General features: G+C 38.1%; 2 protein-coding genes across 5 annotated transcripts in view; both read left to right on the top strand.

Annotated features, from left to right (window-relative positions):
* LOC110062559 (uncharacterized) overlaps positions 1-23,570 on the top strand; it is a 172,587-nt gene that overhangs the window by 68,929 nt on the left and 80,088 nt on the right. The gene's annotated exons all lie outside the window — the stretch shown is intronic.
* LOC110062421 (uncharacterized) lies at positions 1,739-22,835 on the top strand. 4 transcript variants are annotated; one of them, XM_089283531.1, is made up of 16 exons: positions 1,739-2,024; positions 2,104-2,162; positions 3,034-3,155; positions 5,160-5,428; positions 6,194-6,451; positions 8,598-8,639; positions 12,921-12,965; positions 13,105-13,146; positions 13,263-13,307; positions 13,685-13,773; positions 14,475-14,733; positions 14,938-15,961; positions 16,680-16,731; positions 17,446-17,541; positions 17,856-17,938; positions 21,191-22,835. In XM_089283531.1, the coding sequence occupies exons 1-16, from the start codon at positions 1,976-1,978 to the stop codon at positions 21,234-21,236; spliced, it is 2,580 nt and encodes an 859-aa protein (XP_089139657.1). In that variant the 5' UTR covers positions 1,739-1,975; the 3' UTR covers positions 21,237-22,835. The 4 variants fall into 4 exon arrangements, with proteins under 4 accessions (XP_089139657.1, XP_089139658.1, XP_089139656.1 ...); XM_089283532.1 differs by having other exon boundaries at positions 12,924-12,965; XM_089283530.1 differs by having other exon boundaries at positions 1,740-2,024; positions 8,595-8,639; positions 12,924-12,965.

Genomic DNA, 23,570 nt, shown 5'->3' on the forward strand with positions numbered 1-23,570 from the left:
ATTCTCTTCACAGCTTCCAATCTGGCTTTCTGCGATCTGCGGAGCTCACAGTTTTTCATCGGTTATTTCCATTCAAGGAGAAATTCCCTTATTCGAGGCGACCTCAGAAGTTTAATTTTTCACCGAGGGCTACCCATCATTAAATCGCCCGACCGCAGGATCCTACAGACGCTACACGACGCGGCCAGGAGCGCAATTTCGTTCCTTTCATGCCTTGTTGTCTCCGATGCACAGTATAACAAGCCCTATTTACTTTTATTTTTATAGCAGAAGCTTAAAGTAAATGACAATGGTCTTGATTTGAGACGGCTGTAGAATGCGACTTCAACAGTTTGAGTTATCCGGCATGAACTCACCCGACCGTAACCATACTATAGTACGCAGCCCAGCTTTCTATCTCCGATTATCGGCGTTAGCGAATATGTTTCATTCAAGAAGAGTAGATGAAACGAGAAATGGCCTTATTTTAGGCGACTTTAGAGTATAGTACGCTGGACAAAACTGTTCTGGATCGACGTTTTGCCGCGAAAAATTAAAACAAACACACTGACACAAAACATTTTGAGATTTTCTTAAACTTTACACGTGGAAACTTATTTTTATATGGATCACGCAAGAAAGGCTTGCGTTACACCTTGTCCAAATTTGATAACTGATTCACATAAGTATTCAAAATCACGTGATTTCTGAGAAAAATGAGTCGCATGAGAAAGACTTAAGCTTATTTGGCCACTGAAATACAATATGATCTTGGTACTCTGAAGTCTTAAAACTGTTCTTGCCACTAGATCGGTCTTACCTGTTTTGAAGATGGCTGCCTTTATCGCGCTTCGTACAAGCCACAATTTGCTCAGAATTCTGCTCTCTTAAGGCGTTGTCAGCCAATAACATCAGGCACTGCTATTTGCACTTTTAGAAATGTTTACGGACTTGTTTCTGGACCGTGACCTGCATCTCACAGAGATTTTTTCGGATTTTCTTGCATAACAGCTTGAAATAACTTTGTTGGGTTGCTTTGTGGCCCTTCAGTAATAGCATCAAAAAGTGAATCTTTGATTCTTTAAACCGCTGATGTATCACAGGGTTATAGTGCTGTTTAAGGTTTTTTCAACCGTTTTGACCATCGGTAACGGCCTATATTTCGCCCACTTTGATTAGAAATGAGGTATGTTTTGCAGGATTGTCTTGAATTAGGTTTGTTTTTAAGAAGAAGCTACTTCTTTCTCAGTTTCGATATTACCATTAACAGAAGCCCTTGACTTGTCTGCACAATTTCACATTGGTCTGAAGTTTTGAAACAGGGTATTGCATTAAGGCTCAGGTAGGGAAAACCTCAGATTTCGGTCATTAATAGGGCGAGGGTTTTGGGAAGCTTACCGCACCAAATGTAACCACTTTTAACAACTCAATACAACTACAGCTACTACAGCTACTACAGTTACCACAGCTACTACAGATACTACAGCTACTACAGCTACTACAGTTACTACAGCTACTACAGCTACTACAGCTACTACAGCTACTACAGTTACCACAGCTACTACAGATACTACAGCTACTACAGATACTACAGCTACTACAGCTACTACAGCTACTACAGCTACTACAGTTACTACAGCTACTACAGCTACTACAGCTACTACAGCTACTACAGTTACTACAGCTACTACAGCTACTACAGCTACTACAGCTACTACAGTTACCACAGCTACTACAGATACTACAGATAATACAGATACTACAGATACTACAGATACTACAAATACGACAGATACTACAGTTGCTACAGCCACTAAAGCTATTATAACAGTGCTATAGCCATATCAGTGCTATAGCCAATAGGCGACACTACCAGTTAACGTGTGGGTGTATCTCGGGACATAATAGTGAAGTCTTACACCACCTACTAAAACAACATAAGCAGTCGATAGCCGAGGAGAGAAAGCAGTCGATAACCGAGGAGAGATTTTAAAAAATGGCGGAAGGTTTTGGCGAGCTTCAGTCATCAGAAGAGAGTGAAGAAGGTAAGGAACGATTTGAGTTGTTATTGTATCGTTTCATGTTCATCAGGAAACAAGATTTTTCTCACAACATTCTTTGCAGTGTGCGTTGCAAGCGTGGTCCAAGTAAAATCGGATGAAGAACAACATTTGCTACGCCAGGTAAACTTAGCTTGAGGCTAAGTTTAAGATTGTTGCATGGAGGTTTTAAAACATCGGGCAAGTTAGGCCTTATCACGGTTTTCGACGCCATCTTGATGGGTATACCCGTCAAGATGGCGTCGGAAATCGTGATAAGACCTACGTTGACAGTCTTCTTGCTAGTTCACAGTGCGTATCTCACGATAGGAATGGATCTGAAAGCTACTTGATTAATCGTTGAGTTTAGAGCATACTCAGGTGGATAAGGTACAGTTGAATTCCGCTAGTTCGAATTCTTAGGGGAAACGAGAAATGGCTCGCAATAAAGAGAGTTCGAAATAGCCGATAGTAGATGGGTTCGAAATAACGGGGAATTCGAAATAGCCGAGTTCGAGTTAGGTTTTCATTCATGAGAACCAGGTTTATTATCCGCGGGCATGTTACAATTGTAATGTTAATTTGATAACAAATAAAATGTATGTATGTATGTATGTACGTATGTACGTATGTACGTATGTACGTATGTACGTATGTACGTATGTACGTATGTACGTATGTACGTATGTACGTATGTACGTATGTACGTATGTACGTATGTACGTATGTACGTATGTACGTATGTACGTATGTACGTATGTACGTATGTACGTATGTATGTATGTATGTATATTATAAGTAGCTTTCTGGATATTTCAAGTTTTACCATGGCTTAAAAAATAATTAAGCTTATAGTGTATAACCAGTATTGCAGTCCTGGTCTTTATATTTGTGAATTTTGACAAATCTTTTCAAGGATCTAATTGCCAAGCTCTTTCTAAGATTCTCAGCCATGTGCAAAGTGACTTTAAGCGCCGTTCTACACTCATAGGAATTTGAATTTGAATTTACACAGGAGGGTCCAATAACAACAGGACGTGACACTGGCACAGACACCAAGCAGTTACAATATACCATTGAGAATCTGACTCCTTTACATGGGGGACATGAACATGGCAGTCTTGTGCACACAGTTTATTGAGTTATTTTTTTGTAAAAAAAATACCTCTTAGTTGGCACGTCGGGTATGTTATGGACGGGTCAATGGGTGAGTGAGTGAGTGAGTGAGTGAGAGATGTATGTATGTCACACCAATCAGATTGGATCTACTATGAACAGCCAATCAAATTTCTTGTTGTAAAGGTAAATGGTTCGTGAGAAACACAAGGTATGTAAAACACAAGGACTTTGGTAATTGAAAAATAAAGAGTGACGTGTACGTTGCCGGTTTGTGATTTTTAGTCCGGTTTGGAGGGGAGTGTGACAGTTACATACGTACATTGGGTTGTTTTAGAGTGCATAATTTTCAGTGTAATGGTGGCTAGTTATGAACGAGATGAGTCTTGAGTTTTGAAGCAGTTCATGAGTAGTAGGCAAATGGCACGAGTTATTTTTATTTTTAATTACAAAGGGTAACTTGATACTTTTGTTTTCACGAATCGTCGGTTCTAGTTCTTAGGACATGTTTTAGAGGAGACGAGACTATTTAGATTTGAAGCAGTTCTAACGTTTACAATAGTAAGTGCAGGTAACGATTGTTTTGTTCTTATTGCATGCAAATATAACGAGATATTTTTATTTTTTAGTTACAATGGGTAATTTGACACTCTTGTTTTTCACAAGGTAGTAATTTCAATTAGAGCTGACGAATCGTCGCGACTTGTTCCCACGAGATGTTTGCTATTTTTAGTTACAAATGGTAACTTGACACTTTTGTTTTTCATATGGGAGTAAATTCAATTAGAGCTTACAAGTTATCGCCTATTGTTCCCAGGATATTAAACAAAAAAGAAGCTTTCCTTTCTAGAGTGTTTTTACGTCTCTGCAGTAGCAGTTTAATATTCTTATTTGATGGGCATTTTATGACATTCTTTCCAGTCCGCTATTTTTAAAGGTAAAAAGTATGAAAACTGTTCAAATGTTCTTTGAAGACTGTGTGGCACCAAGTTAAAGTGCAATTTAATTAAATCAGACTTTCAACGTGTCAGAGAGGTTTTTTCTCTTTCTTTAAATTTTCGGTGAAGTAGTGTTGTTGCGTTGTGTTGTGTAAAAAGGGTAAACTTACTACTCGTATAAAATGCAAAAGTTCTCTTAACTTAAGTATTTTTGAGCAAAAATTCCTCTTGGGGGCTGGAAGGCTTCCCGAGGGGGTACTCCCAGAAAAATTGGTTGGGGGTGTGCGGCCCGCTTCCCAAAACCCTTACCCTGTTTATGACCAAAATCTGCGATATTCCTTACCCTATTTATGACCTGACCAAAAATTCGAAACCCTATTTACGACCTGACCCTCAAATCAAAACCCTGATTCAGACCTGCGTTATAATTAGCTCCCTATTTCAAACCAATGTTAAATTACCGCAAACATATAAATTTGTGAAGGGCTTTTGTTGATTTTCTTTTCGATAATGATGAAAAAGTGGCTTCTTCTTAAAGCATACCCATATCAAGGCTAGAGTGCAAAACCCGTACCCTATTTATGACCAAAATGGCCAAAATCAGCTAAAATCGATACCCTATTTATGACCAACACGACTGAAAAACCATACCCTTCGGTGCCGTACAGACCTATATAGTCCATATAAGATCACGTAGTCCTTCCCCGGGGAAGGGCTACGTGATCGATGAGTGAGGGAGTTATGCATGTGCGCGTGTCAGACCAATCGCAGTGTGGGTTGTATCAAAGAACGAATAAAATTGCCTGTTAGAAAATAAGATGGTATCTACATTAATCTGGAGACGTGTCAGATTACTGTAGTTTGTTCAGTCAAACATTTTATGGCTTACTATTTAGTTATCTTACCATTACCGATGTAACATCGTATGTACATCATAAACTCACAGTTTCTTTCTTGCTGTACATCGCAACCAAAAAAACTTGTCAAATCAACCAAATCATTACTGTAAACAGTTCCATGAATGCTCCTATCTCCGAGACTTATAGTTCACAAAAAAATAACTCTTGCACGCCTTGCGTGCCTATGTTTCAACCAGCAGCCCTGTATCAGATGAGAATTATAACAGAAAGCTTCTTGTTCCAAAATGTGATGATGACTTGGTGGAACATGTAGTCGCATCCTCCCATCGTTCATACCAGGAAGTAATAGATGGTCTGCAGAAGAAGTTGCAATACTGTGAGGCAAAGATACGGCAACTTGAATTAGAGTTAGGAAGAATATCATTCCTTGAGGATAAACAGAAGCGCAATGAGAAAGCTTATGGTCAGTCATCCAAAACACTTGCTAATGCCAAAAGTAAGTCTTGTACAGGCAGTGGTGGCAGCTGGTTTATTAACATTTTCAGCAGGAAGGCAATTGGTTTTCACAGGCAGGCAGAACTTTTTGACCAGCCCTGAACTTCTTTATATCAAAAATTTCCTCCAGGCCCGAGTTGTCCAAAAGATAGATAACGCTATCCACTGGATAAATCACTATCCAGTGGGTAGCATGGTTTGTTTTAATAACACCTATAGCCTTCAAACAACTGAGGCCAGATGGTCAGACCAGGCATGCAAAATTGGCCTTACAGCTGCTCAATTTCACCAGTACCCAGCCCATTATGAAACCCATGTATGGTTTTACTATTATAGAAGGAAACTGCTCCATGGAGAGGGTCCTGCATAAGAACCCTATAGGCTAAACCTAATTTTAATGCCTTTATTTCTGTCATTTTGTTATATTCAACCTGCTTACAAAACAAATTGTTTCATCTTAATCAGTTCTATGTCTTGATTATGGATATGTAAATAGCACACTAGTCATGCTGTAAGCAATTAGTCACATGTATCAACATTAATTTTTACAAGCAAAATCATGTATACAGTGTAGTTTACTGTATAGTAGATTGGCCCCCTGTATAGCTGCTTACATGCACATACAAGCAAAACGTAAATAAATATATTACAAATCACTTCTGCATTTCTACAAACATGCAGTAACACATAAATTATTCGTAAGGTTTATATGGTTTTGTAAGTTTTCATGTATGTCTGTTAATTTATGCTTACTTCTCTTGGTCAGGTTTTTCACTACAACAAAGACTATTGGAAATCTCAAACTCCTTGTCAGATGTTGAGGTGAGGCAGATGAAGTTCTTGGCCAAACCCAGAGTGAATGTTTTTCGACTTGCCAAAATCAGAGAAGGTTTTGAGCTGTTTGAAGAACTGGATGCCAGTGGAGTATTGTCTTGTACCTATGTAAAAGACCTACTCAGAGGAATTCAACGTTTTGATCTTCTGGAGAAACTTGATATCCCTTTACTTGGCAATGCAGAAAGAGGTAAGAGGAACTGTTTTAGCTATTAAGGTACTTGAATTCATTTCAGATCATGATGAACTACCCTGTTTCAACGTACAAAATACTTAAAGTTTATCTCCTAAAAAAAGCTGAGCTGCACTCTGATGAAACAAACATCTTCCAGCTCCAATATAACTTTGCCCTTCAAATGCATTATCATAAGTATTCTGGCCTTGTTATTTGAATAATATATAGTGAGTACTAGTTTACATGAGTGCTTTTGTGGATGCCCTGTGCTCATCATAGAAGCCACAGGGCAAGAGAGAGAGCTTACATGCTTATTTCCAGACACTCTGAGTAAGTTCTGGTCAATTGTACATTTATGCCAAATCTCATCCAAACCCTGTTTAGGGCACAAAGACTTGTGTGGAATTAAAAAAATACATGTAGTTTCTTGTCCTGTAAATTATCTGATTTGACTGAAGACCTGCTTAATGTCAGGACACATCTCTGATGTTGTATTTCTGACACCTGTATAAACTATTTTAACTGACAGCAAGTGTTTAATCGTGCAAAGGGCCAGTTATTACCCTGTTTACAACTACACTGTAGGCCAGTTTACCTAAAATTATATAGACACTCTGTTCAGGGTGGCAAGGCCAAAACCCATACGCTGTTTGGTGTGATTCCCTGTGTAGGCCATGTAAGGGAGCACCTACCCCCTCCCCTCCACCCTCCACCCTCCCCCTTCCCCCCTCCTTGGGCATATTCCACAGAATGCCACCTAAATTTCAACTAAACAAGTCATCTAAACAGTTTTCTGAACAACTCAAAAATGGGAATTATTTACAATCAAAGTGACTTGAAGCACTTTATCAACAACAGGAGGATATTAAATGCCTAATGGCTTCGATCTGAAAACAAAATCTTGGGTTGTGTTTTCATAGTACGCAGGACAGAACTGTTCTGGATTGACATTTTACAACAAAAAATTAAAACAAGCAAAGCGATACAAATAATTTTGTGATTGTCTTAAACTTTGCTAAATTCCGCACGTGGAAATTTATTGTTATATGGATCACGTAAGAAAGGCTTGTCCAAATTTGGTAACTTAGTCATAAACGTATGCAAAATCACATGTCTTCTGAGAAAAATGAGTCATATTTGGAGTGTGGTTTTGTGAAGAAACTCTTTATGTGCTTATATATCTTTATGTCTTTAGGTGGTTTTGTTTTGTCAATATTATTACAAGAAAAGAGAGAAAGACTTACAACTTATTTGGCCACTGAAATACATACTGTTTTCATAAAGTGATCTTCTTTGAAGTCTTTAAACTGTTCTTGTGACAAGATCAGTTTTCCACCTGTTTTGAAGATGGCTGTCTTTAATTACATCCTGCCTCATACAAGCCACAATTGCACAAGATACTGTTGTGTTAAAGTGTTGTTAGCCAAGAACATCAGGCACTGCTATTTGTGCTTTTAGGAAAGTTTACGGACCTATTTCTGGGTTCATCTACCAGAAGCTTCCCATTTTCTCGCATTTTCTTGCATAGCAGCTTGAAATAACTCTGTTTGGTTTGCCTTGTGGCCCTTCAGTGGTAGCATCACAACTTGAATCTTTGATTCTCTAAACCACTGATGTATCACAGGATTACAGTGCTGTTTAGATGAATTATTGCTCCTTAATTCCTCATGCAGTCTCATCAAATTTAAAAAAAAATTTCCACAAACATGTAACGATGTTCTTCGCACAACAACACTGGTCTAACACTACGATGTTGATGTAAACCATAACTATTGTTTCTCAGAAATCGTGCAATTTTCCATTCAGGTCGCAAATTCAGATATGCTGTATCGTGTCTTCCTTGTGTGATCTATGTAAAAATAATTTTCCATGTGTGGAATTTAATAAAGTTCAAGACAATCATAAAATTATTTGCATCGCTTTGCTTGTTTTAACTTTTTGTCTTAAAACGTTGATCCAGAAGAGTTTTGTCCAGCGTACTATGTTGTATACACTGTACTTTAGATTGTTTTGCATATGCATTTTGCACCTTCTCTCTGCAGACCACCTCATACATTTACATCAGCTGTGATGTGAGTGGTAAGATTGCCACTGTTACTGCCTTGCTGTTTTTTTTTTGATAAATTTGTCTCACTGTAATATGATTTTCATCTCACAGCAGATGGTGCATTCCACATGGATGAAGACCCTGTACAAGAGCCAAGTGAGTAGCCTTATAACAGTCATTTTATAATTTGTATAGATCTGCAAAAATATAACACAAGGTATTTTTTGTGTTATCTCGCTGTTATATGATTTTCATCTCACAGCAGTGTACATGGACAAGAGCCCTGCTCATGAGCCAAGGAAGTCACGTTATAGATATGTTATAAGGGACAGTTCATTATTTATGGAGATGACCAGGTTGGAAAATCAGAAATAACTTTTTTTTTTCCTGATGTCTGTCATAGTATCATATCAAAATTTCAAAACCCATTTTGGTTTGTTCTAAAACTTTTCAAAGCCGGGTCAATGGAAATAGTATTGTAGAAGCTGACATAAAATAGACATGTAGTAACGATGTGAAGTCATTTTATGTATTTCAGCTTGTGTAAATGAACAGTTTTCCATTAAAAAGGCTATAAGCAATGTTACAAGGCAACAGTACATTATCTGTGGAAAATTTGTATTTTGGTCAGACGCAGCTATCAAAAAGCATGGCAAAATGTCTGATGATGGAGATTCTTTTTATATAACACTCTTGATCAGATGAAATAATCCATGAACCAATAGAAGTCAATTGATCTTTAATTAAAAATTAAATGGAAACATTGAATACCGGGTAATTCAAGGTTCAACGCAAAAACTCAACAACAGTATTTACAAATCATTTCACTACAGCACCATGGCTTTACCTACAATATACACTTGCCTGCAAGCATGTGCAAAATGTTGAAAATTGTATTTTCCTGTGTGGTAATACAGTTAATAACTTGTAACTATCTGTATAACTTAACCTTTTTGTTGCTATATTCTCTGTATCATTACACTCAATATGCAACTTGCACATTTGCATACAATCTAAACTTTGCCAAATATGGGCATATTTTTTTTTCCACAGTAAAAAATGTAAACAAAGTGTTCATTTCAAAGTCGAGACAGTGTTTAGAGACATTTTCTTTCACTTATTGTTTTCAATATGCTTGACATTTTTTCAAGATACAAATATACAACGGTAGTATGTTTGTTAGCCTTTAAGCCTTTCTACATGCAAAATACGATAATTTGTTCAATTTCCAATAAAAGGGTCATAAAAGCTTGATCTGATGACACATGTAACTGCAGTGCATGAACATTTATGGATTACTAGGTAAACTTTGAAGTGGTCTTATGTTTCAGTAAAGAACGGTTTATTATTTTTCGGAACCTGGTCGTTTGGATCTCCAAAAGTTAGTAGCCCATCAATTAGGAACAAATATTTTTCATGGCCTGGTCACGTTTTTTCTGACCCGGTCATCCCTATAAATAATAAACCATCGCTAGGCATTAAAACATATTTGAAAAAATAATTATAACCATATGAGGAAGTAGCAGATCCCATTAAAATAGTGCTCAATACACATATAGTGTAGAGCTGAGTATATGAGTAATAACGAAGAGGCAAGATTTGCTGTTACTCCGAGTTTCGTGCTTACGCACTCATCAGACAGTATTTAATGATAAGCATTCCTATCAACTAGATATATATACACGGTATTAAACAATAGGCTAATTGCTGGACTAGTTGCATTACAATAAGTGATAGTTATACTGGAAAACAATAGGTGTGAAGACAGAAATTACGGGGACGAGTATAAACTGCGTGGATGCAGTACAATATAAAGAAAGTGTCAAGCGTTCTTCAAGTAGAATTTGTTCTCGTGCCGGCATTTAGAAATAAGTTCTGATCTTTTGTTTAGTAGATTGTCGTTGCTATGTTTGATAATCATTAGTTTTTCTGTGAGGCAGAGGTCGCATCGTTTGGAAATGTTGTTGTAGGGTCTTGCACGGCTAATAATTGACCATTTGATGTTGAAGTCTTGTTTTTTGTCGTGTAGTTGCCAGATGTATTTAGAAAGCTCGGTGCTGTTGATGTGTTTTCTGTGCTTAAATGTGGATTTGTGCTGCGAGAATCTCTGTTTGAATGTTCCTTCTGTCAGTCCAATGTAGTTCTTGGTTGTGTTGTTAGTTGTAACTTGTGCGTTGTAGATTACACTGGAAGTCAGGCATTTGTTGTCTAGCGGGCATTGGTCTTTTTTGCGGCAGTTGCATTGCTCTCCGGTGGTTGCGTTGGCGTTGTTGTCGGCGTTTGTTATTTTCATGTTGTGTTTGTTGATTACTGTTTTCATTTTGTCCATGCAACTGTAGCTGACTTTGACGTTGTTTTTGTTGAAGAGGCTGTGGTATTTATGTTGGTTCGGAAAGTGCTTAGATATGAGCTTCAGGAATGTTCTACCGATGTTTGTCTTTACGTTTTTACTAAATGGAGGGTTGTACCATATAATGTTTCTTTGTCTGTTGCGTCGGGGGCGTGTTGGTTGATTGTCTTCGTTGTAAATTAGTGTTTCAGAGTATCCGCTGGCTTTCAAAGCAGTTTCGTAGATTGGTTTGGCCTTGTTGAATTCGTGTTCGTTGCATGAGTTGGCGGAAATACGGCGATTGATGGATGCTGGAAGTTGCTTTATTATGTTAGGTGGGTGGTTAGACTTTGTGTTGATGTACTGCGGTTCGTCGTTAGGCTTTCTGTAGGGGCAGTAGGTCCCTTTTGTAAGATCGAAGGTGACGTCCAGGTAGTTAACAATTTTCATGTTAGTCTGTATGGTAATGTTGAGTCCATATGTCTTGAAGCGTCTTGTTATGTCCTTCCTTGTACGGTCTGCTTGAGGTCCAGAGATGTTTTTGAAGATGGCAAGTCCGTCATCTCTGTAAAGCCCGATGTTGTCTATCCCGTATGTGTTACACAGGTCGTCGAGAATGAATAAGCCTACGAGCTCGCATACTTCGGCTCCGTCGAAGCTGCCCATAGTAACGTCAAAAGAACTGTTGTTTTTCTTGATCCAGGCGGTGTTACTGTCAAAGAGAAGGGATTTTCTTGAATGCATAATAATATCGATGTCGCGGTCCGTAATGGAAGTGAATTGTTTGGCGAAGTTGATTGCGTCTGTAAGAAGTTTCTCAGTAATGGAAGGGTAGAAGTTCTCAATGTCAAATACGGCGAAGGTATGTTGATCTTTGTGTTGTATAGAGGAGAACCAGTTGATGACGGATGATGAGTTTTTCCATTGGTTAAGGCCAGTCTTCTGTCTCACAGTCGTGTTAATGTTCGCGAGGATTTCTTTACTGATACGTCCAATCTCACTTTTTGCAGGGTTAATGAGTCTACATGTAGGTTTGTTCTGGAAGTTGTCTTTATGGTCTTTGAGTGTTATAAAAGCCTGTCGCTCAGCCATGCGTTCCGCGCGGTCGTCAATGTTCAGATTAGTAGCAGTGACTTGAGCTTCTTTGTTAATAGCAGTAATCGTATTAGAATTTGCTTTCTTGTACGTCGATGTGATATTGTCCTTGAGAAGCTTGTCGTGCGAAGCTTTGTCTACTTCGTAGTAGTTGGTTGTTTTGTCAGCAGGTATGAATGTTTTTGTGGAGTTGTTTATTTTCCTAATGTCTTGTTGCAGATGGTCTTGGAAGTCATCTCGTATTTACCTGAGTTCAATGTTCTTGATCATTTCGTACACGTCAGTTTCAAAGTTGTTTAGGTCTTCGTTCTGAGGAGGGCATTTTCTTGATTTAAAACCAAAGTTGTTGTTGTCAATGTTGTCGTCGTCGTTGTTGTGGTCTGTGTTATTCTTATCTTTATTCTGTTCGAAGAAGAAGGCTTTCCAACGCATACGCTTGATTACACTTTCGGTCTTTTCGATGAGTTTCTTGAGGTAGGAGTTTCTTGGTGGGATAGGAATGTTCTTCATTGAATAGTTGAATCTTGTTTTCTCCATTGTGGATAACGGCGATCGGCGAAAAGTGCTCTACTGTTGTTAAGCAGGAGCGAATATAACCATATGAGGAAGTAGCAGATCCCATTAAAATAGTGCTCAATACACATATAGTGTAGAGCTGAGTATATGAGTAATAACGAAGAGGCAAGATTTGCTGTTACTCCGAGTTTCGTGCTTACGCACTCATCAGACAGTATTTAATGATAAGCATTCCTATCAACTAGATATATATACACGGTATTAAACAATAGGCTAATTGCTGGACTAGTTGCATTACAATAAGTGATAGTTATACTGGAAAACAATAGGTGTGAAGACAGAAATTACGGGGACGAGTATAAACTGCGTGGGTGCAGTACAATATAAAGAAAGTGTCAAGCGTTCTTCAAGTAGAAAAAATAATTACAATGTCACAAAAATGGAACTTGTATTTCGTTTTGATATGTCCCACTGTTGATTTGATTTTCATCTTACAGCAGATAGTACATTCCACATGGAAGAAGCCCCTGAACACGAACCAAGTAAGTAGCCTGATAATGAACATTTTATAATTAACACATCTGCAAGAATAGATTACAATGTTACAAAAATGTGACTTGTATTATTTTTAGTTTTTTTTTGTTTTTTCTCATTGTTAATATGATTTTCATCTTACCGCAGATGGTGCATTCCACATGGAAGAAGCCCCTGAACATGAACCAAGTAAGTAGCCTGATAATGGACATTTTGTAGTTAACACATCTGCAAGAATGTTACAGTGATACAAAAATGGGACTTTTGGTTTTTTTCTCAATGTCAATATGATTTTCATCGTACAGAAGATGATGCATTCCACATGGAAGAAGCCCCTGAACATGAACCAAGTACGTAGCCTGATAATGGACATTTTATAATTAACACATCTGCAAGAATATTACAATGATACAAAAATTGGACTTCTATCCTTTACGACTTCTTTCACGTTTTCAAGTTATTGATACCTGTAAGACAGATTCCTTTCTCTTTCTGCTACAAGTCTCTGTCTCGCAGGGTACAAGACTGAAGGTTTGTTTCAACCAGGATTCACTCTTATTAGGAACAATTATAGTAAAAGCATATTTGTAGACTATTGGCTTTTTCAGTAGTTAAAAATAGAATGGAATGGAAAGGAATGATTCCCATAAACTAAAATACTATATTAAAAGAATGTTGAAAAGAATGCTTAAAAAGTGTTGTTTAAATTTCTCCTTGAATTTTTAAGGATCACATTCTACTAACCCAAAGATTTTGGACCAAACAACAGAATCATCAGTAATTCCTCCAAGAAACGACAATCTGGATACACTGCCTGTAAGATTTTATGATGATTGTTATGAACACAACTTACATGCGGGTGACAAACTAGTGAAATCAGTTAGTGCATGTACATGTAGTCTGAACATACAGTCAATGAATGATTCATCAGTGTTTTGATCTATTTCACCATCCAATGTTCTTTTGATACTTTCTCAGCTACTTGCATGGATTTGTTTTATATTTTGTGATGCAATTTGTTCACCATAGTTTGAATTTGGTCTGAATTCGGTGTTGTGGTTGGAAATGCAACTGATGCAAAAAAATTCCTTATAGCTATGCACCCACACTCTGCACATGATAAATAATCAGTCTATAGCTATGTGATTGCATTCTACACAGACCTCAGTGTATAATAATGATGTTAACAATGAGATTTAAGATTGACTTTCTGTATGAAGATACGTTTGATCATTGCAGTTATACACACAACTTAAGCAGTTGTGAAATTAAGCAAAAAATTCAGGCCTGAACGGGATTGGAACCCATGACCTCTGTGATACCAGTGCAGTGCTCTACCAACCGAGCTATCAATCCGACTGGGAGCTGGTCACATTGTCACATTGACTTTCTGTGTTAATAATATATTTTTTTAATAATAATGATAATGATAAGAATACATGCATGTATATATCTATAGTGAAGTAAAGGAGTGGAAAAAAACCTAATCTCTAATCATCGGATATTGGGCTTTACAGGAGAACCCATCACAGTTATCCAGTGGAGACAATATGCTGGAACTACACTCCAGTTACAAAGACGGTTTGGTAACAGTGAACATGACTGAAACAAGAGAAACACATACATGTATGTTAGAAGATCAACATGGGTTATTAGCCACAGCTGCTGAGGGTGAATTCCAGGAACGTATAAACCAGCTGGAAAAGGAGTCACAGGAATGTGACACAGAGAATCAGATTCCCCAAGTTGAATTTAAAAGAAACTCTTCCCATGAGGGTAAACATATTGTAATATTACTATTCTTTAGTTAAGATACTTGAAGACTGGAATATGAACTTTCAATAACCTGACTGTTGCATATAACAGATACAAGTGTAATGAAAGTAAAGACATTGAAAATGAATATAAAAGATTTAATTTGATGAAAAGAATACTAAAAGTGTTAATGTTAACATTTCTTGTTCAACTTGATTATTTAAGGATCACAATCTCCCACCAATCATCCAGCCTCTGATGCAACAACACCAACAGACAAATGGACACGGTTTGGTGCCAGGCCAAAGACCAGCTCTCCTTTGAAAAGGACTCCACTAGAGCCCTTGCTGGTTGAGTCTCGGACTTCTGGATTGCCCGATGCAGCACCAGTAGGTTCATCAGAAAGTGGAATTAATGAAGAATTCTTAAAAAGACACTCTCGAGGCAAATCCCTATTTGAGAGTCAACACCACTGCAATACAGAACATGAATCTAGTAACGCTTCATTACTGGGAGCTTCATATATGGAGAGCATGACGAACTTTATTGAAGCTACCAGAATTGAACCATATACAGTTGATGATGAAGTGGCCTGCAGGTCTGACGAACATAACAGATTGAACTTGCCATTACTTATGGGGGAAGATCAGAGAGGTTATGCAGTGGGTGGTTCTACCTTTGGAAAGTCACTTAATGGTACTGGACCAGACTGTGCTCCAAACAGTGATCATCTTCCAAGTAGGTCATTGGGGAACATGGCTCGTGTAGCTGCAGGGAACTTTAATTTGCTATGCCCCTATTCAGCTGGAAGATCTAATGGAGCTTTGAATGGGGTCCTGTCAGAGGCAGAATCCACTGCAGCACATCTGTATGCACCAGAGAATGCTAGCAGTAACACAGCTCCTGATCAAGTGGCTTTGGAGGCAGTTGTTTCTGAACCATGCCGTGCTGAGTCGGCTAATTCTAGAGATTCCATGTCGGACAGAAACACTGTTAGCGACTGCAATGAGATTAACTTGGCACTTCTTGCCTTGGCACAACGTATTCAAGAAGCTTGTGTTGCATCTAGGGAGCGGCAGATTGAAGGAGAACAACAGAGGGAAGCAAGGGTGAGAGCATGGAATTCGAATAGGAGGTTTCAGGGACTGGCAGAAGATTTTATTATAGAGTCACTAGACTCAACTCCCAACAGTGCAAGAGCCCTGGGGAGGAGAGAGGCAGCAATTAGAGCCTCCACAGAAGAGATGAGGTGAGTAGTTATTTTGATTTTTGTAGGACAATTCCTTTCTGAAATACGAAGGGTACTTATTAAAATGTAACTTCTTAAATAGGCTGAAAACTGCAGGCATTTTCCATAAAAATGGATATTCCATTTAACAAATTGATGTCAGTTTTTTGTGTCTGTCCTCTTATTGATGATAAATTGCATCATAACATTGTCAAAGTGGCTGTGGAACCACGAGCCGCAGGCAAGTGGTTCTGCAGTAAACTTTGACAATGTTATGACAAAATTTATTATTATCAATAAGAGAACAGAGGCATGAAAACTGATGTCGATTTGTTTTTTACAATAACAAGACCCTAAAATGGTCAAATGTCGAGAATAAATGAAGGGAAAAGACAAGGTAAACTTACCATCAACAAAGATATGTGAATTTTATTCAAAATGACACAAACATCGTCAATAGCTTTTCTCGGTTTTTGATTGGCTACTTAAAAAAGTCCATAAAATCTCTGGTTAAAAAGTTGACAGTTTAACAGCTGAAAGTTGAACTTGAAAGCTTGCATAATTTAAAATTTTATCCGTCTGCACTCTTATTGATGTTAAAAATGAGCCAACTAGGGCATGAGGAATTAGACAGTTATTGCAAAATTACTCTTTGTTAACACTGTACATGGCTAGCAAAGGCAAAATAGACAATTAGTGACAGAGGTAATGTTCTTTGTTTCATCTTTATTTCACGCAGAGGTCCATCTTCGCATTCCGGACCTGGGGAATGCAGCTGTGTCTGCCTGGAGGTAATATTCAGATAATATTTATCTTTTTGTTAGAATTTATAAACCCATTTCATTTATAAATGAATCTGATTGTTGTTCTCCTTTTATTTATTTGCTGCTAGCACTTCAGTTCACGTTGCATGCACTAGTGATCAACTGAACCCTAACTACGCAACATAATGTTCTGTTGATTTGTTCCCCTCCCCCTTGCCCCTCCTTGCTTTCTGATCTTGTTTGATAGTGCTGCCTAATGCACTAGTCATATGTGTATGTTATTCAGATACAAGCATGGACACCCACTAAATTTCCATTGACTGATTGCAATTTTTTCCGGAAAAAGCAGTCACTACATGTTGTTTTTATAGTCGGAAACATTTCATTGACTGTTATAGAGTGGTTATTGATTTTTTTCATTTTTTTCATTTCTGTGGAAAAAAGTGAGCCTTGGATAGTCTTGTAGTTGTGAAACTGTTTTAGACTTAAGGATGCCAAGACTTGAAAAACGTTAAAATTATTGCAGGCAATGATGCAGGAGCAGAAAGTGATTCATCTGTAGCAATTTGTGCATGCAGTATTTCATGAATCCAGAGGGCAGTTCAAACATTGCACCATTGCGGTCCTTGAAAATTTGTTGACGTTTACATGTCAGTTTTTTGTGGTTCATTTTCGGCAGAGATTCAAGTTGCTGTCCATGAAGGTCTTTCATCTAATGTACGCTTTTCTCTAATTTTTCAGAATGATGGAAGCCAGGCTTGTAGTGTTTATGGTGCCATTGTGCCTGAGATATGCCGACCAGAATCAGCTCACAACACTTGCTGTAAATGCTTTGAGGTGATTATCTAATATCAATTCTTGTGTGCCACGCCATGTTTCTTGAAAAAAGTTGTATGAGTGTGTGTGACTGGGGGGGGGGGGGGGGGGGGGAGAGGGAGAGAGTGGGTAAGACTCCCATTTCTGGTGTTGCCTGTTGTACCTTGTATGAGTTAAAAGTGTGTGTTTGATGCTCATTTGAAATGTCCACAGTTGCATTTATCAGTATGACTGTCAGTGTATTTCTAATCAGTAATTTGCAGTTGCATGGAATAAAACAGTTTTTGAGTGATCTTTTTTGCACTGAGAACTTTCCATTCTTCACTCGATCATAGGATGTGTTCAGCGGGTCCAAGATCTTGCCATGCTCACACCATGTCCATACGGAGTGCCTTCTCGGCATGATTCAAAATGGCGAGTAAGTACTTGCAGTCAAACCTGTAGTAGGCAGCTTGGCTGAGTGGCCAGAGCACCGGAATTGAAATCTGGAGGTCGCGGGTTCAAGTCCCACTCTGACCATGAAGCTGAAGTTGTTTTACAGTAGACCCTAGTTCAACTCCTCGGCTACACTAGTAAATAGCCAATTGGTCTGCCTCCATCCAGTTGGGATTTTTAACCATGTTATGCTCATTTGCATTATTTGATGCATCATTTGGTTTCATTGGCCCTGAAAAGCCTCACTGGGGAGTGATCAATCAAGATATTTATTTATTTTATTTATGATTTATTTAAGTGGCCATTGCCATTCACAGATTACATCTTGGAAATATCACCACTTAATTGTTATAAACTTAAGGTTTATTCACAGGTAGTTTATTCACAGTATTATTAAATTATTATTATTAATACAGTTGTCCTTTGCGAAGTTCTATAAACTAGAGTATTTTATCATTTTTGGCTTCTATCTATCGGCCACTTCTAACTCCTGATGATAGAGGCATGTTTTTGGAGAGCAAACTGAGTGGAATTTTATTTCACTGGAAGTCTGCATGCCAAATTCCTGAAGTTTGGTGGATCATGGAGAAATATCACAGTGAACCAGACCAGTCTAGACCAGTTGCCTTAGAGTTTTGTGGGTGAATCCATGTAAACAGTCAACTTGTAATATATTTATGTCTGGATTTATGAAAACCGTAATAATTTCAACACAACTACCCTGACACTTCCAAGAAAATACACAAGCTTTTTCACTCAATCAACCACAGGTAGTCTGTCAACACACAGCCTACTCACCCACGTTGCTTGTGTCCGGCCGGCTGGCTGCTGGCCGTTAAGCAGCACTTTCATTAGAAGCCAGCTACCGCCGGAGCTCCGGCAGCTGTGAGTCATCAAGTCACCAGCTACTTGGCTGTGTTTGTGGACAAAAACTTCAAAAATGTAACTCTTATAATATTTACAGCCTGCCAATTTCTCAGTTCAAATAAACTGATCAAATATTTGTCATATGTGCCTTGACTGTTCGTGTATATAAAAGCGTACACATTGAGACAAATACAATTGCAAATTTCAAATTAAGCCATTTTCAGTTTGAAACCTCGCTTTCAAACTATTACCACGTGGTCGGTCGAGCAAAAATGGCGGCAAAGCGCTCCTGTACAGTTTAGACAGATTGATTTGTTTACATTCTTTTCAAAGAAACCATGTACCGGAACAGGTATTTGAATGAATCTATTTTGATTCAGAATTGTTCTTTCTTAAACCCAATGTGTTCTTCTTTGCTTACGGATGAATATTTGTTGCAGAAAACGATACGCTTCATTCCAATGATGAAATTTCGCCAGTCAACCCAACTGATTCTAAAACTATACAGTCTGAAGTCGTGACAACACCTTGTCATCTTCGCAATTTTTGGAAAGTCGTGAGCCACACAAAGGGCCATCAATCAAAGAAATGAAAGATTCTATTTATTCATCGTTTGGAAATTCATTCAACAAGCCCGTATACAGTTTTTACACTTGCAGTTGTGAAGGAAGCTGATGTACTTCAGTAACCCAAACAGAGATAAATCGTTTGCGAGCAGTGAGTGGAAAAGATCGACTTTACTAACTTTGATGCCCAGAAAGCTGGAAATCGTATTTCTGAGAGTTTAAATTTCAAAATTTTCTGGCGGAGCATACCCCCAGACCCCCCTAGCAAAGGTGACCTCATGCCATTTCAATGTTTGGCAATAGAATTATTTATCTGAGAAATGGAGTAGTAATTTGACATTGGAATAGTAAGCATTCAGTCAGGATCGATTTCATCAGATTTATCAGGGTTGGATATCAAATTAAATAGGTCAGTATCTATTAGCTGATTGAACTGTGAACTGACCATGAGCCATTTACAATATTAAACTCTCGATCATTAAGGTTATAAAATGGTCAAAAGTTGCAAGGAATTCATTTTAGTAGTGAAAAATACAGTCTCTTAACTTAGCATGCGGCCAACGCCAACTTATATGTGCATGACAGTGACCAACTCGAAAGCTCATTGGCTACTTTGGTCACTGTACACAATTAAATATTGTTTCTTCTAGTTAATATATATAAGTATTTATTTTTCCTACATCATTGTAAACCATCTTACGTTAAGTTGTTTTTCTGTAAATAGTGTACAATAATAAAAACTGAAACTTATGGCCACCTATATATCCTTAGCCACCTACTTTTATACTGGCAGACGTCTACTTCAAATCTTATTGAAAGCACTGCTAAGGCTGCAGGGCATTGCTGACCAAGGCTGTCCTGCAGAGAAAATGAACATTTTAACTGAAGAAAATGCGTTTCTCTGTGGCCCACCACACCCCCCTGGGGTTAGAGCCTGGCGGCCCTGCTTGGTATCAGCTGGTAGCCAGGTCCCAGGGCTGTCTTCCCCCACCCGCCTTAACGGAAGCCCCCCTGGCTTTTCAAGCACCGCAAAGGCCTACCTGTCGGCGAAAGGCAGGCGCGAAAGTTTTGCCCCAAATTTGACACGGTTTTCATAAATTCAGACATGTATGTAATATTATGTAATATGTAATATAAAGGAATGGAGTGACCTCCCCAAAGACCTACGTGCTTTTGAAACACTAAGAACTTTTAAAATTAAAATTATTAACTTTTTAATACAATTAGATAAGGCACAACACGAATGTAGTGTATAGGTTATGTACATATTTAGTAGTTTTTATTTTACTTTTTACCTTAAGTTGCATTAATAGTAAATTTTATTTTATGTACTGATCACCGATTCATAACAGCATCTTCATATTGAATTCGCTGATCAGTTTTTTTTTTTTTTTCAGTATAAATAAAGCTTCCTAATTTCAGCAAACTAAATTTAAGAGATCTGCTTGTCAAGGGTAATTTATTCCTAATTACACCAAGCACATTTTCCTTTTTCAAATTGGCACTCCTTTTTCATCACAGTTTACCAGCTAGACTTTTCCCTGTAAGAGCAAGCTTCCTCATATCAACGTTTACCAGCTAGACTTAATAAAACATTGTACGCCATTTATCGAAGTCTTTGGGAACTCTTCCCTTTTCTGGCGGTTGCTGAGGAGTAGTGTGTCCGTTCTTTGCGTAGAGAGTCAGATTTGGGGATCTTTTATTCAAGTATGTCAGTTAGTAAAAAATGTAGCTTCTTATGTTACTACTAAAAGGATGTCTTTCTCGCTTTTGACATCTCTTTTTTATTCTGTTTCTTTCAGATTGAACTGCCCCATTTGCGGTCGGGCTTTCCTTCGAAGGGGCTGAGATGCCAAGTGGGTCAGTTTGAGTAGTCGCACAGTGCACAAAGCGAAATTCAGAATTATTCACTGTCCAGAAGAAATCGAGTGCTATTTTTCAACAAAAAAAATTAATAAAAAATTGCCAATAATATACCCTGGGTGCCAGAGGTTTTTCTTGCGCAGTTTCTGGTGTCGGTCATGTCTCTATTGTCACCCGTGCGAAAGTATTTCCGTCCGCCGTGCGCGAGACAGAACCTCTGGAACCCAGGGTGCCAATAATATATCTTTAAAAAATTATCAAATAGGAAAAGTTTATGAGAGGCAATAGTTGCCTTTGTTATTTACTTTTATCGATAGATATTACAGTGTAATATTTCAATGTGACGTGAACTATTTCAGACAAGACACTTCTTTGAGACTGCTCAAAGTAGTTATTTATGGAGAAATGCTTTTGTTTCTTAGATGATCGACGTAGTAAGAGCTTTAGTTTCTAGCACTAGTTTATTTTGTGATAATATTAATAGTACTTTCAAAAATTATTAATGATTATAGATTATTTAACGAATATTTACACCAAAAATATGTGACTGGATTTATGAAAACCGTCTCATTACTTTGCACCAAATCAAACATATGCACTTTGACTCCAAGCGATGAAAAGAAAAAAGAACAAGAAAAGGAAGATAAGAGAGTGGAGGAAAAGAAAACTGGCATTTTTTAAAATTTTTATATCTTTTACTTTGGAGACGAGGGAAAACAAAACGAGAAAATAACGCTTGAGCAGGGCGAGATTTCTTTAACACTGTTTTCTTAAATCCAGAAATATATCAATTCTTTTAAATAGGGTACTTCAACATCGACCAACTTCCTTTGTTTAACCAAAGCATCGAGAACACCACCAAGATTTGCTTTAGCAGTGTTTATAAACAGGAGTTTCGGTTTAGCTGTACAATGAACATCCCACGATGTAAAGTGCTTCCTATCTTGTACACAGTTGTGAAGTACATCTAAGGCTGTAGCTCTATGGTCGTACTTTGAAGAACAGACTTAAGTAAGGGCAGAGCGTAGATGGGCAAGGAATTCCTTCCATCAACCACACTTCATAAGGGAAGTTTTCTAGTTCAACTTTGCTATAACCTTGCTTTAGTGGAAAACCTCTCGCATAGCCTGTAGTTAGGACAACTCGCACAAAGATAAATTATCTTGAAGTAGTCCAGGGATGTGTGTAGTTTGCGAACAATAGTACGTTCTACAGTGTAATTAGTTTTTAGCTTACCTACGCAGAAATGTTTACTCTTTCATATAATATAGCTTTTGTATTACGCTTGCTGCTGATAAAATTACGATCACGTTCAGTTAGGTTTAGAGGCATTTGTGACTGGTACCAAAATCTACAGTTTAAAAGTTAGTTTTGGGTTAGCGATTCATACTGGCCCTCGATTTAACTCGTTGTTTCCTTAGTTTCTACCTAAAGAAGCCACTGTTTCTAGGGTTCTCATTCATTCTGAGGAATTGACGAATTGACCAATCACAGCTCAGTGGGTGGATGTAATGCGAGCGAACTTAAACGCCACGGCTACAGTAGAGAGAAGACATCCAGTAAACCAGTTTCTGAACAAGTGAACCAGTCTCTTACATTTTCCCTCGTTGTTACATCTGTCTGGTAACAGTAGTTTTCAAATATTGGGGATAGGGAACTAGAACTCAATTACAAACAGAAAACTGATGAGGATCAGAAAAGTTATCTGTCCTGCATCTTGTTTTTGTCATTTACCTCGACTTGAGGTTTTCCCGTCTTTCCGAGAGAAATGCCACTTTTTGTTTTATAATAAAATAAATCTTTATTTTTGGCCCTGTCCACACTGCGCCTGAGAAATTTGAAAACGTACCGTACGTGTAGCCGGCTACCTATAGACTATTGAAAATGTAGCTTTGTTTCTACGGTTAGGCTTGCCGTCGATACTAATCCGTCACGAAAACGGAGCTTTTCGAAAGCGCTCTTCAAACAGAGGAATATGAATTTTTGCGTTTTCGTATGGACAGAAAACGTTTTGAAAACGGAGTTTTTGATGCCTCGAGTGAAAACACCGTTTTCAAATCGGTCAGTGTACAACGCGGACTGCAGACTGCAGACCGTGGTAAAATGCAGACTAAGGGTAACATGCGGGCTGCAGACATTTTAAATATCGTGTTATTTCCAATATCGATTGCTAACCGTAAACAGGGTTATCCAGGCTAATTGCAGTGAAACTCTGCACTCCAGTTAGCCTGAAGATCACTCCGATTAGACTCAATATCACTCAGGTTAGCCTAAATAACGCTCCGATTAACCTGTGTACGGTTAGCTCTCAATGATGGA

Source organism: Orbicella faveolata, unplaced genomic scaffold, assembly GCF_042242905.1.
Source record: "Orbicella faveolata isolate gen_17 unplaced genomic scaffold, um_ofav_v1 contig_12, whole genome shotgun sequence".
NCBI lineage: Eukaryota > Metazoa > Cnidaria > Anthozoa > Scleractinia > Merulinidae > Orbicella > Orbicella faveolata.